This window comes from Rhipicephalus microplus, chromosome 2 (genome assembly GCF_043290135.1).
Source record: "Rhipicephalus microplus isolate Deutch F79 chromosome 2, USDA_Rmic, whole genome shotgun sequence".
NCBI lineage: Eukaryota > Metazoa > Arthropoda > Arachnida > Ixodida > Ixodidae > Rhipicephalus > Rhipicephalus microplus.
In genome coordinates, this window is record NC_134701.1 from 34359434 (window position 1) to 34375123 (window position 15690).

The 15690-nt window shown below is 48.7% G+C and overlaps 1 protein-coding gene across 1 annotated transcript; it reads right to left on the reverse strand.

The window, feature by feature from the left end:
• Window positions 1-11853: 11853 nt before the first annotated feature.
• LOC119169911 (uncharacterized) lies at window positions 11854-13431 on the reverse strand. Its single transcript, XM_037420912.2, has one exon. It carries the CDS (start codon window positions 13429-13431, stop codon window positions 11854-11856), a length of 1578 nt encoding a protein of 525 aa, XP_037276809.2.
• Between the last annotated feature and the right edge of the window lie 2259 nt (window positions 13432-15690).

Consider the following 15690-nt stretch of genomic DNA (forward strand, 5'->3'; position numbering starts at 1 on the left):
CATGGGAGAGGCCTTTGTTGTGCAGTGGACGTAGTCAGGCTGATGATGATGATGATGGTGATGATGATGATGATGAACATGAAATTCATCACATGGATGTCATGAATATCAAAATCTACGTTTTATGCTCCTGCCGCTCTTGCGGTGGTTTCGTTCACATGGCATGTTGCAAAACTGGTATGATATGACTTGATTTTATGGCGAACACAAGCGACAGAAACCAACATAAATATCATGACATGCGTATCATGTAACAACATGACTCCATGCCAAGCTCTTGATGCGCTCGCTGCCGTAACGCTCGCGTCACATATACAAAATTTGGTATTTCGGTACGTGAATGGATGACGAAGGTAAGTGATTCGTGCAGACATGATAATCATGAGAGTTATGTAACAACCTGAATACATGCCATACTCATGATGCGCTGGCAGCTGTTTCGCTAGCTTCACTTATACCAAATTTGGTATTACGGGACTTGATTGGATGACGAAGGCATGAAATTGGTGCAAAGATGATAAACATGAGATGTGTGTTATGTAACAACATGACTACATGCTACACTCATGATACGCTCGCGGCCATCTAAATAGATTCGCAAGTACCAAACTCGGTATTACACGACGCGACATTGTAAATGACACATACAAACGTAATCACGACATGCGTGTCATAAAACAACTTGACTACATGCCACACTCATCGTGCGCTCGCGGCCGTTCGCTCTACATATGCCAAATTCGGTAGTACGTGACGTCATTGGATGGCGGAGGTATGTGACTGGTGCAAACAGGATAATCATGAGATGCGTGTCATGTGAGAACATGACTACATGCCACAGTCAGGGTGCCAATGTATTTCGACGTGACGCGGTGCGCGTGCTCACCGGCGTTCATTTCGTCTGGCCACGCCGGCGTTGCCACGCCAGGCACCGGTCTTGCCGTATACTCGCAGGCGCGCGCTGCGCTGCGTTGTTTTGACGCATGCGCGTTTGAGTGCGCCCGGCAGCCCTCTGTCACGAAAAGAGGGCGACGCAATGTTGTCTTAGTAACGCATCGGCGCGAAATGCAGCCTGTCACCTTTCGCGCTGGTTGCCGCCGGGCCGCGCCGATGGACGCTGGTCGAGCCCGTCGAGCCTCGCGTCAGACTATAGAGTGCTCACATTTTGCTAACGTAGCATCGCTGTGCTCAGCGCGCACGCGCGCGCGCGTCAACGCTACTATGGATTATATTATACCCTTCATGGTGCGCTTATGGCAGTTTTGCTAGCTCCACATATACCAAATTTGGTGTTACGTGTCGTCAATGGATGACGAGAGTGTGTCACTGGCGCAGTCATGATAATCCTGAGACGCGTGTGATGTAAGAACATGACAATATACCACGCTCATAGCGTGCTCGCAGTCGTTTCACTAGCTCCACAGATACTAAATTTGGTATCATGTGACGTGAATAGATTACGAAAGTAAATTACATATTCAAACATGATAATCACGACAGGGAAGTTATGTACGGCATCATTTACCTCCTCCTCGTAACATTGTGCTGATTTTAAATTGACACATCAACTTTTCTTATTCGGGCTTCACATATCATCGATTCCCACTGTACGTGGGATCAGCCAATTTTTGCAAGGGTGAGGGACTTCGAAACGCATCATAGTACGTACCATTCAAATCAATAATAAAGTTAAAATAGGAAAGCATTTCCGTCTGATAGCCAAAATAACGCCACTTCGTATATATATAGGATGCTATAGCATATTAATAACTTGTCCCTCGATCGTACCGACTTGGTTGTTTCGGCCTTAACTTGCCGAGAAAGCTTTGCACATGAAGTGTTCACCTCCATGGTGCCGTTCCGATCACAGGTCACGGGGAATCGAACTTGAATGGGGGTAAAATAGAAAACCTCCAGCTTACTTAGCTGCACTTTGAGAAGGCCTGGTATTCAACATTTCTCCCGAATGCCGCGCTGCAGCGTGCCTCGATTACATCGGGATCTGGGAAAATGACAACGTACCTCGTTCTCTCCTATAGGGCCGCTTAAAGGGGCCCTGAAACACTTTTTTGAGCAACCATAAAATAATTTCACAGGAAAAACTTAATTACTCACAAATTCGTCCTGTACGAATTTGTCTAGTATTCGTTCAGTACGAGCGGAACTACAAACAATTGTCACTCGCTGCAATCGCGATCTCTCTTTTCTCGTGCGGATGAAAGCGCTGAAAGCTAAGCAGAAAGGAATGGGAGGGGAAAGAAAGATGTCACGTGCGCCTCGTCACCTCGAACACTTTTTTTATGCTTGGAATACGTGACTTTCTCAGTGCAATCGCGCGCACATGCGGACAAGTGACGGCCTCCCGTGGAGATCTCTGTAACGACCGAGTGCGCCTTGTTCAAATCAGCCGATGGTTGATTGATACACTTTCTACGAACGATCTACAGCTTATTCCGTGATTTGTAAAGCAAAGAGAAGGCAACTTTTAGCCGACGTTGATAATATATTGTGAATTCAGGACCACGTGCTGCGCTATATTGTTTGACTCGCGTGTTGTCGGGAGTCTTTACTACCAATCGACAGCGTTATCTCACCATGCTCAAAAAGTGTTGCAGCACCCTTTTAAGCTGACAGTTGCACCCTTTTAAGCTGACAGTTCGAAGTCGCAAACTCGGAAATGTTTAGGCATTACAGCACAGAGCGTTTCATAGTTGACTCTTGTCAACAGCTGCCATGTTTGGTGATGTGCGGACTTCTGCAGTTGAGCAAATAAATCACACCTTTAACCGTTCTGACATTTTGAAAGATATAGTGAACGCCCGAGTTTTCCTCCAAAGCGGTAGAGCACGCTTGCGTGATCGGGGTTCATTGCCTCGTCCCTCGCGGTCTAGGCTCCGCGTTTAGTGGCCATCTGAACTCTTCCGAGAAGAACGCCGCGTGTACTAAATGAGCCCTCTCCAAGTAACCACGAAATTGATTTACTGATGGAGCTTCTTGCCTTACGAAGTGACCACCACGAAAATTTTCAAATTCGTTCACTACTATTCGAGTTACATATATTCCTCCCACGCTGGAATAGCCTTCTCTCGTCTTAAACGAACTGCTGGAGGCACTGTGTAAGATTATACGTAGGGAGGTGCTGACATTCTCTTGCAGCATTCTGGAGAGCAAAGTCGTCATTCATTCAGGTTAAGTTCGAACCTCTGTCACTTTTCTTGCGCCTTAGCCTGTACGATTGCTAAGATGTCACTACGAAAACCTGGGCCTTAGAGTTACTGTATATGCTTATACAGTAACTCTACTGGGTCAGTTCATCTCGACAGCAACGCGCGAGCTGCTGTTTCTGCGTCTTACAGTGGTGTGGCCACGCTGTTTTGAAGCCAAACTTTCTTTTTTGCCTGCATTTTATGCTCTTCTACCGTCAAAGGCGGCTTGTAGTTGATGAGTGGTGTGTGGAATAGGTTGAGCCTGTTGTGTACTGAACAGCTGTTGTGCCTACGAACTTGAACGAAGAGGGTACCTCTTTTCATAATCTAGTAGAAAAGAGATGGCCTCGAGCAGACTCGCCATGCGATTGCGAGGACAGACCCGTCTCTGATGCCTGCTGACGTGTCTGCGCTAAGCATTTCTCAAAGGATCTAATTTCACCCCAATATCACGCACAGATTGAAGGCAGGGCGCCGCTTCACGCGCCAAACAGCCAAATTTTATTTATGAATGTCATTCTCACTTAATTGACGAACACTTCTATGCACCTTCCACGGTCAAGTCAATCTAGAAGTCCACCCCGGAAGAAAAATTATCCTGTGCAGGCGTCTATGCGATGACGTCGAGAAGTCGGCAACGTCAATGCGACGTATAGGCGTGCGCAGGGCTGCTCATTGGGAGGTGGAAGGTTTTTAGCAGCCCACCTTGTCACCATCCTTATAATCATTATTATCATTATTATAAGCGTCATAATCACGACTACGTTCACTGCAGGACAAGGACCTCTCCCATGTTCCTCCGGACAACTTGGTCCTGTGCTGGTGGTTGTCACTTTATACCCGCGAACTTCCTAATATCATCTGCCCACCTGACTTTCTCTGTCTCCCTAGCCCACTTGCCTTCTCTGAGAATTCAATCAATCACCTTTAATGGCCAGCGGTTATCCTGCCTATGCGCTACATTCCCGGCCCATATCAAGTCAAAGCAAACGGGGCAGATTTTCCGCCCCTCTTCTATTAGGTGAAAAAAAAGAGACGGCTGCTCCCCCCTCTCTTTCGTGGGCCCACCCGTTGTTAAGAATTGTTGTTGAAACATCGATGTTAATAATAAAATACTGTATAAAATATGCCGAATAATATTTCCATCGAGAAATATTAACGATTATTAAGAGTTTACGCTCTGAAAGCACGAATCGCTTGCGAGAAACACCAAAGGCTCCTCACTTGTCTTAGCCACTAGGCGTTGTTTGACGTCCACCTCTATACTGTTAAGAATTAGTTGTCGGGATATCCCACCACTTTCTGAACTTCCAGGACTGTGGGTGCGTCGCCGGCACAAACGCGTGTTGCTCTAGTGCTCGGAGCAGCCATGAGGATGAATTGAAGACAGAAAAATACTTTACACAGAGTATTTACACGTTGATGGTCTCAAGCCTAAAATAACAGGCAGTCACTTTCTGGTGCACCCGAATAAATGAGCATGGTGGGGTCCACCCCCACCTTCTGCACGTGTTGGCACAAGTCTGCCAATCCAGCTTCACCTGCTACTTCGTAATGACGGCCATACCTGGGCTTCTAAGGGACAGTACCAGGCATCGAAGTAGGACCACGTAGTAGGCTGTTCAATGCTCTGATCCTGCTACGGAGTCGATAGCTCGGTATCAGTTTCTGTCGCACCAGGACGGGGCAAGTTCAATCTGATGAGATGAGCTTGACGTCAGTTAGGCAGCACCGCACGTGCGCGGGGCTTTACTGTTTGCGCCACAGAGAATTGTTGCTTCGCGGTCGTCACAACCAGCTTAGGAATATCGCATTCGGCAGAATGATGACAGCCATCGATGGCCGACAAGGTAGCGGCCGAACAATACATCTAAGCACACAGTTTTGTGGGTTTCGTCTCCACAAACTGCGGCCGCCAGGGCCGAAAAAATTCTGGTAGAAGGACAGCACGCCGGCTAATCTTACTGTTTTCATTTTTATTTTTTTCTTAGCAAAATATTTTGAAGAGACGAAACTACAAGTGTGTGCAAGCATAACTTGGTGGGTTTTGAATGCTGCTTGATCGATCTGTTTTCATGACATTCATATCCTTCACAAGGTATGGTCATGTAAACGAGCCCTTAATCTTGGTACACTTTCATTTCGATCGGAAATAGCTTTTGGCACTTGGTAGCGTTTCCGACATCACTACGAGCAACAATGTTCTGAAGGCTGGAGAATTTCAAGTCACCAGCACGGCTTCGCTGGCTTCATTGATCGCGGTCTCATATAGTAGCTCGTATTCATGTACACGGAAAAGACCGGAAATACTTTGGTCACTCAAGCACACGCACTGTGAACACATGAATATCCTTACACCATGGCTAGAGCCTAAGCACGGGGGTATAAGATAGGCCACGTTCACTTCGGGACATTCAGCACTTTTTTATAAGAAATAATGTTCTTTGGCATAACAATCACACAAAAATGACACATGTTTCTCACACATAAAAAACAAGCTACACTCATGCATAAAGTTTAACAAGAATCAGTGGAAAGGTCCCTTTATGCACCCTTGTAAGTCTGGAAGGTGACACGTTGTTGTAACACGACGCTACAAAAGGGCACGTGGTTTCATACGCTGCGCAATACTGTTGGCGGTAACTGCCAGCGTAAGGGCAACCTCAATTCGTCGTGTTTGAAGTGCTACCTCCCCTAAGCGGATTAGCCCACCAGGGACGTCCGAACCACATAGTGGTATAAGTGCTCGTCTGGTGCGTCAGAGACATTCTTTTAGGCGCAGCAGTTTTCTGCAGTTGCCTTCGGAGAATAGTGGCAGTGTGTAAATTATGGCCAGGGAACGAGTGGCAGAATCCGCTCTAGCTTACAAGACATTGCCGCTCGTGGGACCCATTGGATGCGTATGGTTGCGCCGATTTTTCTCGCCAGCTGATGGGCAGCGTCTAAAAACGCTGTCGATTGGGCCACATGGCGGATTTCATGAATTGCTTCTGTAGAATCAGTGCGAAAAACAAGCTTAGAGTAGCAATTTATTTCAAGAAAATGCCGCATCACGTGGAGGTCATCCTGTATAGAGGCGATTTCAGCGAGATATGCGGGTGGTTCCGGGTTCGCTGCACACGTGCATGTTTATCCCGCTCAAGGAAGTTGGGGGCACACCAGGCCGGTATATACCGCGCCATTGGTGCTACTGGCATTGACATATTTTACAAGGCCACCTGGTGTGTTGTCTGTAGGCCGAAGACGGAAGTTGATCACCGTCGCCTGGCGAGGAATCGGGTGAGGAAGGCGACCAAGTCACTTGTTGTCAGTGAAATGTACCCTCTGCAATGACGCAGTAGTGGTCACAACGGTCGGAATGGGTACTGCGCATTCTATGTATGGAGCTAATGCGGCAATGGTTGAAGATCTTGTCAGTTTCAGTGTGCATGCCCAACAGTAGTGGTTTACCGTTCATCAAACGTGTTCGGTTGTGATTATGCTTTTAAAGTCAGAATCACGTCATGCGCAGAAGCCCATTGATGACACGCAAGCTTCGTGATTATTACTTCAAGACGTGCTCATTATGCTTTTGTTAGATGGTGGAAGTGGTCTTGTTACACAAGGCGTGGTTGAAAAACAGCCTTGGCAACATGGCGTGCCATCAAGGTATGTGCACCATCCAATCCTTTGGCGATCCGAAAAGTAAGAATTATTCCCACCTACGTTGCTTTGCGATCTTGACCCATGTAGACACAGACCCATTCTGATTAATTTCAAGCCCCAACGCGCGAAGGCTTGAGACTTTCTGTACAAGTTCGAGATTGAAGGAGAGGTGCATGGGCCGGCTTGAAACAGCACGGTGCCCGTACTTCTTTCCAGCGGTAATGAAGGCTGCTCTTTCTTGCGATAATGCTAAGTCTATATGGCCACACAAAGTGTCACTTAAAAGGCCGTTTCAAGTCCCTTTTCTTGGTAAGCGATATCTGGGTGGATCATCCACACAGTAATATTGCCGGTTTGCAATGCAAAGCAAATGTCGGGTACTGCCGCCGATTGACACGCAGGTGGAAGGATGGCAATGTTGAAAAGGACTGATGCAGGAACAGACCCTTGTGGAACGCTGCGGTGCGACGTGAACAGACCTTCTGCGTGCCCAGCCAGGTGAATAGGAAATGTTCGGTCACATAGAAAGGCTTCAACAAAAGTGCACATGCGTATTGGAAAGAGAACGCAAGGTAAGACTGGAGCTATTGCCTAATGAATGACATGGTTTACGTTTTTCGAATGTCCACTGTTATTGATGTTCGAGTATGGTCAGAGTGACCTTCAACGAGCACCATAGAAGACAGGTGTTCCAGCCCATCTTCAGTGCCCGAATGGGTATCGATTCCAAACTGCGCAGGATAATACCAGGAGCACCGCTCAAGCCACCATGTCAATCGGGTCGCAAGCATTCGCTCCATCAGTGCGCACAAAGTTGATGTTAAGGATAATGGTCTCAAATTAGTGATGTTGAACAGACTCTTTCCTGCCTTCGGAATGACAATCACCTCTGCGTGTAATCACGCATCTAGGAAGAGGCTTCCTGCCCACATACTGTCAATGAGATGTGCAAGATTGTTTGCTTCTGTGTTTTATAAAGTTCATAAGAAATGCAGTCAGGCCCAAGTTCACCGTATCGCTTCACTTCGTCTATGGCTGCCAGAAACTTTGCCATCGTAAAAGGTGCTTGAATGCTATCCACGTCATTTAATGAAGATTTCATTCATGTCAGCACTGGTAGAAAGGAATGCTCGTGCAGTAATGGAGAAGCTGGTGTGTGAAAGGCGAAAAAAAAAGGCTCAATCAGCTCAAGGTGCAAAAATAGACGGAGTCGGGCCAGCTGCCAGCAAAGGGGATGCCACAGGACCAGAGGGCGACGACCACGTTCCATCGCTTGAAATGTCGTTCATACTGACGCATTTGACGATGAGGGCCCGAGGAAAGCACACCAATCTAGCTCATGACCTCGTTCCAAGCAGCGTTCAAGACGACAAGCTTCCCGTGTGCGGCGCTGAAGCTCCAACCGCGCCGTAGTAGAAGCTGGATTTTGCTCCAGCGCAGCGTCTGCGTGTCGGCGTGCAGCTCATAGACGAAGCAGTTGTAAATCTGGGATTGGTCAAGATTCGACAACTCAAGACGCGTGTATAGTTATGTTCTGTGCTGTGCAAAAATGAACCATTAGATCGGCGCAGGTTTTATCGGGAATAGCTTCAGATAGCAAATGGTTGCGATTCCTGTCCACAACTCTATAGAGACTATGGATAGGACCAGCAGAGCTTAGATAAAGGCCAAGCAGAATAGGATGATGCTCCCTTCCCTAACAATCTGGTTCCCATGCACAAGACACCGCCATGCTTCTTAGACACCAGGATAAATCTGGTGACTGCGATTACGTACGCTGCTGCTCACGCCGTCGAGTAGGTACAACTACATCATTTGAAGGGTACAATTTGCACCTACGAAGTTGTCAAATACACACGTACCTCGCGCACTTGACGCAACATGTCCCGAAATGGGGTATGGTACGTTAAAATCACCAGCGACTAATGCTTCGTCTAGGATAACGATGGTGGAGTGAAGTATTCAGTCAAGGCTTACGAGAGCTGCGCTGCCGCTATAAGGGCGAACGTACTACGACCCAACTATAACGTCTGATTGCGGTAGACGCACTGATGTGTAACCACTTCCTGCCACAGTGTGTGCCACATATTGAGGTCTATACACAACTGAGAAAAAGTAGCATGAACGTATGCAGCAACTTTACCAGGTGTACGCACGATGTCGAGTTTCTGCGGCTCATGATGAATGGGAAGGACTACGCTTCAAATCCTGAAATTGATGCAAGATCGTTAGTTTCTTGACGCAGCAATCCCCAAACAAGTAGCTTCCCATATCAAAGGCGTTGACGAAGCTCTCCAACCTTCCCTGAGATGCCACGACAGTTACACTGTTGAATTTCTTTCAAGGATAATGTAGAATGGCGGGTCACATTTATATCTGTAGTAAAGCTACTAACACCGAAGTGGGCTGCTGGAGCTGTTGGGCCTCAGAGCACCGGAGCTCGTGAGGCGACATCGGCGTTTAAGGTGTCTCATTTGGTGGATGTGTCAATTAGGTCATTGACGGCGATGGCTGTGTCTCTGAACACTGGCATCACGGGCGAATGTCTGGGTGACGTTTTTCTAGACGTTGAATTTCTGCCAGGCAAAGAATAAAACTGTGTCCTTGCTAGATGCGCCAGTTAAGTCGTTATCTGGCATGGTGTCTTTTGGCATCGGTATCGAAGGCCGAGGTTTTGAACGAGGTGCTTTATCTGCTGCACTGTATAAGCACGTGTGCTGTTTGGGAGGTGCGTTCGTTGGAACGCAAAAACCCTCACTTATTGAAGGTAGAAGAGCACATTGGTTGGAACAAGCCGGTTGGTTAGATGCTTCCTGCAATGATGGCTTTTCTGATTGTCGATCAGAGTGATGGTGAGCTTTCTTAGTCGCAGCACGCTTGGTAGATCACAGCAGTAAAGTAATGGCCTGCTCGTTGCTTTTACAGAGGCCACACTGAAACAATGGTGATGGTGTAGGTTTCATTGTTTTATCTTTGGCTGGGCAGGGGCAAAATAATTTCGTATGCCCTTGCCTGCAGCACAAATTGCAATGTGGTTTTGCAGGTGATGTGTTAGAAAGGAGTCGATGCAGCGCTCACGTAAACACGGACACGACAACGCACAAATGGACACCAAACATGGCCTTAGCCCAGTGTCTCGCTACACGCTGCATCAAATTCTGTCAACATAGAGTCGTCTGCAAAATTCGGTGACACCGAATGTCAGGAAACGCCCCGTTTGCTCTAAGCAGGAAGGCATGTGTTGCGCCGTTCTGGTACATTTAAATGCAAGCCGCGTTTTGATTGTAACCCTACCCCACATACTGACATATTTGACTAGCGAGTGCAGTACACGAAGCCCTAAATGCATTTACTGCGTCTGCTTCATTTTGAATGTGTAAGTTTAACAAAATTTATTTGAATGCGTCAACCTTCAAAGGTACTTTGGGTTCTCAGGATAACACATGTTCATACGTAAGTAACAGTTTCTCGAGTGTAAATATCTAAATAGGCACCAAACTTCCTATCATCTGTGGAACCGTATAAAATATGTTGAGCGAAGATATATGTGCAACTATTAAAAACAAACTTCGCAAGTCCTGATTGCTTCTATAAAACTAGCGAACACACACAAGAGCCAGGAAGACAAAGAAAGGACAAGCGCTAGTTGACTGCTATGAGTAAAAGGACACGAGGCACGGGTCAGGCGCTTGAGTGTGGCATGGGTGTGCGATACTCCCGATGTTGCACAGACGTGCCACATTCACGTACGATATTGGTCAGGAAAAGGCTCGTAGCATGCGACGACGAGCACGTGACCCGAAGAGTAGCTCGTCGTGGACTCCGTTGCTTACAGCTCGACTCTGCCGGCTAGTGTGGACTGCTCCGGTCCTAGCACGAAGTGGATAGCAGCAACTCCACCAGGAATTGCTGGGCAACGATGCGGTCAGTCCTCGCAGCTTCACTCGGGACCTCCGAGGTCAACGGACACTTTCTGAGTCTTTCACGCCACCATCCTTCAGAATCGGGCATCCATGCAGCTCCCGTTATTGTAACGATGCTGGTTTCCCATGTCTTCGCAGGTCTGAGCACCGCAGAACAGTGCGAACTCATGATCTGTTTTTTTTTACATCACAGGTCAGGTCGCGCGGCACGAGCCTTTTTGAGACCGATTTCGTACGTGAACTTGGTGCGTCTGCTCCACATCAGGGGTCTAGCTCACGGATGCCACATTTCAGTGTCTGGCACGTGCCTTGTTACCTTTTATCAATGACATCTATTTCAACTGAATAGGCCCTGATTTATATGTTGTGTTTAACGTCCCAAAACCACGATTTCTTTATAAGAGACGCCAAGGTGGAGGGCTTCGAAAATTTCCACTACCTGGGGTCCTTTATCGTGCAACTAAATCTGAGCACACAGGCCTACAACAATTCTTCCTCCATCGGAAATGCAGCCGCCGCAGCCGAGATCACCTGAATAGGCCCTTTAGAAAATTCAGTCTGGCAACATGGCCGTTCCGTAATATCTTGTTCACTTGTGTGAGCTGGCGGGCTGTGTGTCCAAGTGACGCCAATGAGCGTCCCCTGCAGCGCACACGGACATATATAAGTGGTTATAACAGAAGAAAAGAAAAGAAAGGTGCCGACCCGTAACTGTCTCTCCTTACGAGGACACCTCAACAGGTCAGCACAGGAATGGGATATGGGGAATAAAAGATATAGGGAGGGAAAGATTGGAAAAGAGAGAAAAAAAAAGAAAGGCGAGGGTCATTCGTTCTGCTTTCGCAACGGACTCACAAGCCCCCACGCGCCATGCACAGCTGACTAGGAAGGCTCCCAAGGGCCGGAGAGGTATCGTCATCGAGAGGAGGACAACGGTTTGATTGGCGCGTCGTACAAAGCGCGTGAAGCACTCGCCGAAGCGCGTAATCTCTGTACGGAAAACACTGTACGGAAAACCGTAGCACTCACTAATACGAGTCCAGTGGACATCGATGGGGAGGCACTAATGTTCTTTCAGTTCACAAGCGCTCAAATAGCGCAGAAGTCCTCAGGAAGGTGATGAGGGCAGCTTGCGCGCGCTTCACCAGGCATGCGTGCGCACGGGGAAAAAGAATCACATCAACAGTGCTGGTGGAGAGTCCCAGTTTGCTGTAAGCATCGAATAGTGATCTGCGCGCGTCCGAATACTCCTCACACTGGAAGATAATGTGATGGAGTGTTTCGGGCTGTGGGCAATGACGGCAGTTTGGGTCTCCATGTCCCGACTGTCTGTGAACCCGTTCCGCCGTGCGGTAGCAGCCGATGCGCAGGCGGAGAAGGAGGGCACGCTCCTCTCTCGAAAATCCTGTTTTCGGGAGTGGGCGTGGTGGCTGCCCTGCCGCAACTCGTGGGTCCGGGTGGCGAGTGGTGACAGAGCACCGTGTGGGAAGCCTTGCTACGTCGAATGTGCTCACCGCTGTAGTCACAGGGGTTCCCGGAGAGTGTGCTTCTTTGGCCAGCTCGTCGGCCACTTCGTTGCCGGATATTCCAACGTGCGCTGGTATCCATTGCAGCACAAGATCACATCCTAGGTCCTGCACTGCTTCGAGCTTTCGCGCGATGCGCGTGGCAACCGGAGGTCTGCGGGCGTCCTGCGCGAGTAGTTGGAGAGCAGCACGTGAGTCCGAGAGAACGGCAGCCGACGGAGCTCTCAGTTGAATGAGGGCATCGGCGGCGAGGTCAAGCGCGGCGAGTTCGGCTATCGTCGACGATGCCTCGCAGGCGAGGCGGCACTGATTGTGAAGCTCCAACGAAGGCACCACACACGCAGCCGCGGCACACCCGTCGTTCAACACTGAACCGTCAGTAAAGACGAGGAGTCGTCCCGCGAGTTCGTCAAAAGTGGCAGCAGTTTCGTGCCGAAGTGCACACACTGGCGTCGTCCGCTTGCTTGCCACTCCCGGTAACTGTGTCCGAATCTTGAGAGGGCGATGGTGGCAGGGCGGGGCACTATAGTCATTCACATCCGGTGAGCTCGGGATGAGGGCGTAGAATGCCGCAGCGCATTGCCCCATCCGTGAGTGCGGAAGTGAGGAGAGCCAGAATACCAGCTGCTGTCCGTGGCGCGAGCGTTTCATGCGCTCTATGTGATTTAGCGCTCGAAGATCGGCCCGGAGGGACAGTGGCATGTCTCCCGCCTCAGCAAGTGTTGGGCCGATTTGAGATGATCTGGGCAAGCTGAAAAACTGGCGAATCGCGATACGATGCGCTGCGTCCAGTGTCTCCCAGTTGGAACGCGTAAGCGCTGCGAGAGGAAGGCCGTACAAAATGCGCGCCGCAGCCATTCCGTTGTAGATGCGGAGAGCTAGGGACGGTGTGCATTCATTGCCGCGAGCAAGGAGCGCTCGAGCGGCGGAGGCGACCCTTCGCGCGTTTCGAAGCTGGTCGCTGACCGCTGGTGACCAGTTGAGGCGTTGGTCCAGCTGCACTCCGAGGTAGGTCACTCGCCTCTTCCAAGGGATGGGGATCGTTTGGAGAGTGAACTTCGGTGTGTGGCGCTGGGCGCCATAACTGGGGTGCAGCAGCATCGCCTCCGTCTTCGCCGGTGAAAGCGTCATCCCCCTGCCCGTGATGAACGCGTCAATAGAATCCAGGACGGTTTGGACACTGGTGCGAGTCGCTTGCGTTCCTAGAGGACGTGTATTGCGTTTGGACGGTATGCCAATGAGCGTCCCGTGGGTGAAGAAGACTTGGAGGAAAAAATGTGTTTTTGGTTTCGTTCGATACGAAGCGCCAAAGTTTAAAAGGGTCTATTTTAATGGACACGATGGTAAGAATGTGGGAAAACCCCAATGATATGAGCTCAATTTGTACGAATGCCAGGTTGCAACGAATGCTTCTGTAGCCACCGCCAAGGCGTAATATCAGGTAATTTAATAGAGTACGAATGTTCTGAACCTGTTTTGATTGAGTGGCGTTTGATACCAGAGTATTCTACTACGCAGATACGGGTAACTCCTGCTGGTGCTCTCGTAGAAAAAGCGGCAATCACGCACAGTGTCAGAGCGCGGACAATGGTGCTGTGCCACCAGTTCACCGTAACAGTGCGTCACCCACAGATATCAAAGGCCTTATGCGACATCATGTGCGTTGCTATATAAACTGTAGATGACGCTGTTTTTCTTTACAGTGTAAGCTTTGTATGGCTAGGTGAAACAGAAAAAACAAAAACCTTAAGCTTCGCGTTTTAGAGTTCAATGCGATAGCAAAATCCGGCCCCAAGTGCGCCCTTCAGCTGCTAAGGGCATACTTAGCGCATACTCGAAGTTGTACTGACACAAAAACCTTGGCCTCACGTTCTTATGCAGCAATGCGCTGCTGGGGGTCTGTTAGTCATGACATGACACATCGTCTGCTGCAGCACGCAACAAGTAATAAATGCAGGCTTTTCATTATCAATCAGTTTCAGTTTCAGTTTGAGAGAGCTGCACCACCTAGCGTGTCCAGCTCTTGACCACGTCAGCACACAGAACTGGGACGCACTTCCGCACAGTACGCCTAAAGAATTACTTTCGAATAGAAAACGGGAGTGGAATGTCGCCAAACACATAACTTTCTAAGCATGCGCCATGGTGACGCGCTCGCAACCAGCCGCTGAGAAATATAGACTGCGGAAACTAACGCGGACAAAAAAATGGCGGCTATGACGTCATAATAACTTGTTTTGTTAACCGTAGCGCGGTGACGTTAGGGAAGTAGGAGGTCACCTCGTGGTCCCCTCCGATGGTGTCTAGAGCACTACGCAGTCGGTCGCTCACGCTAGCTTCAAAATGAATTAAAAATATCTTCCAAGCTATATTCGCTGCTGATATCTTGCAGATGATATAGAAATGTTCCCGACAATCGACCCCGCAGGCTATCTCGGCCCCAAAATTTTGTAGAAGTACCCCTTTAAAATACTTACTAGTGCATACTTAACATATATATGTTTTGTTACGCATAAACGTGCGCGCGCAGGCGCGACGTATCTATAATAATGGTACAGGTTTTCGATCTATTTAAACACACTTTTATAACTTCATGAAAATATTGTACAGTGACATAGTCAAATGGTCCTGTGTAATGAACGGCGCGTAGACATGACACGTGTATTCGTAATTGGTCACATCCTGTCGTCCATCTTCCGTTAGTTATCTGTTAATTGTTAGACTTGCTCTTCTTGAGACCTCTTCCGGCCAACCGCAACAAGCATCGGCCAGGTTCGGTGAAATAGCAACTACAGTACTTTACTTTTTAATGGAGTCGTGAGAATGAAACGCTAAATCTATGCAAGTGTTGTAGTTTGTTGAAATAGCATTTTCTTGAAGGGGTATAATGAGTCTCACTATGGAGGGGGGGGAGTGGTACTTAGAATTGGGAAGGAAAAGAAAAACGAACCCCGCAGCTGTCTGCAGCTAAATGCGCACTTCAGCAGGGGTTTACAGGGGAAAGGAAATGCGGGGAGCAATAGAATTCAGCGAAGAGAGAAAAAAAGAAGGAAAGAGCGAGCTAGAAGACCGAAAAGGAAGGGGGGGCGCACAGATCGTCTGCCAAAACCACAAGGCGCGAATTCTGGAAATTCGCTCACTTAGTCCGCTTGTGTCAACAAAGTCGAGCAGCGCTGAAAGGGTACGCTTGATTTTCGCACAGCCACTGTTCGGGAACAAGAGGTGCTCCGTTGTTGAGCGAGGCAGACTGTGAGCTCCTTACGTTGCGACCATCACATGTCTACTCGCTTCACCAACCGGGAAATGAAGCAAAACGTGGTGCAGTTTCCAGGTCACCGCAGTCCATGCAGTATGGACTGCCACGCTCGGACTGCTGATGAGTTCGCTCGG

Excerpts from the sequence above, each read along its gene's own strand:
- LOC119169911 (XM_037420912.2), bottom strand. The coding sequence starts at position 13,431 with ATGACGCTTTCACCGGCGAAGACGGAGGCGATGCTGCTGCACCCCAGT.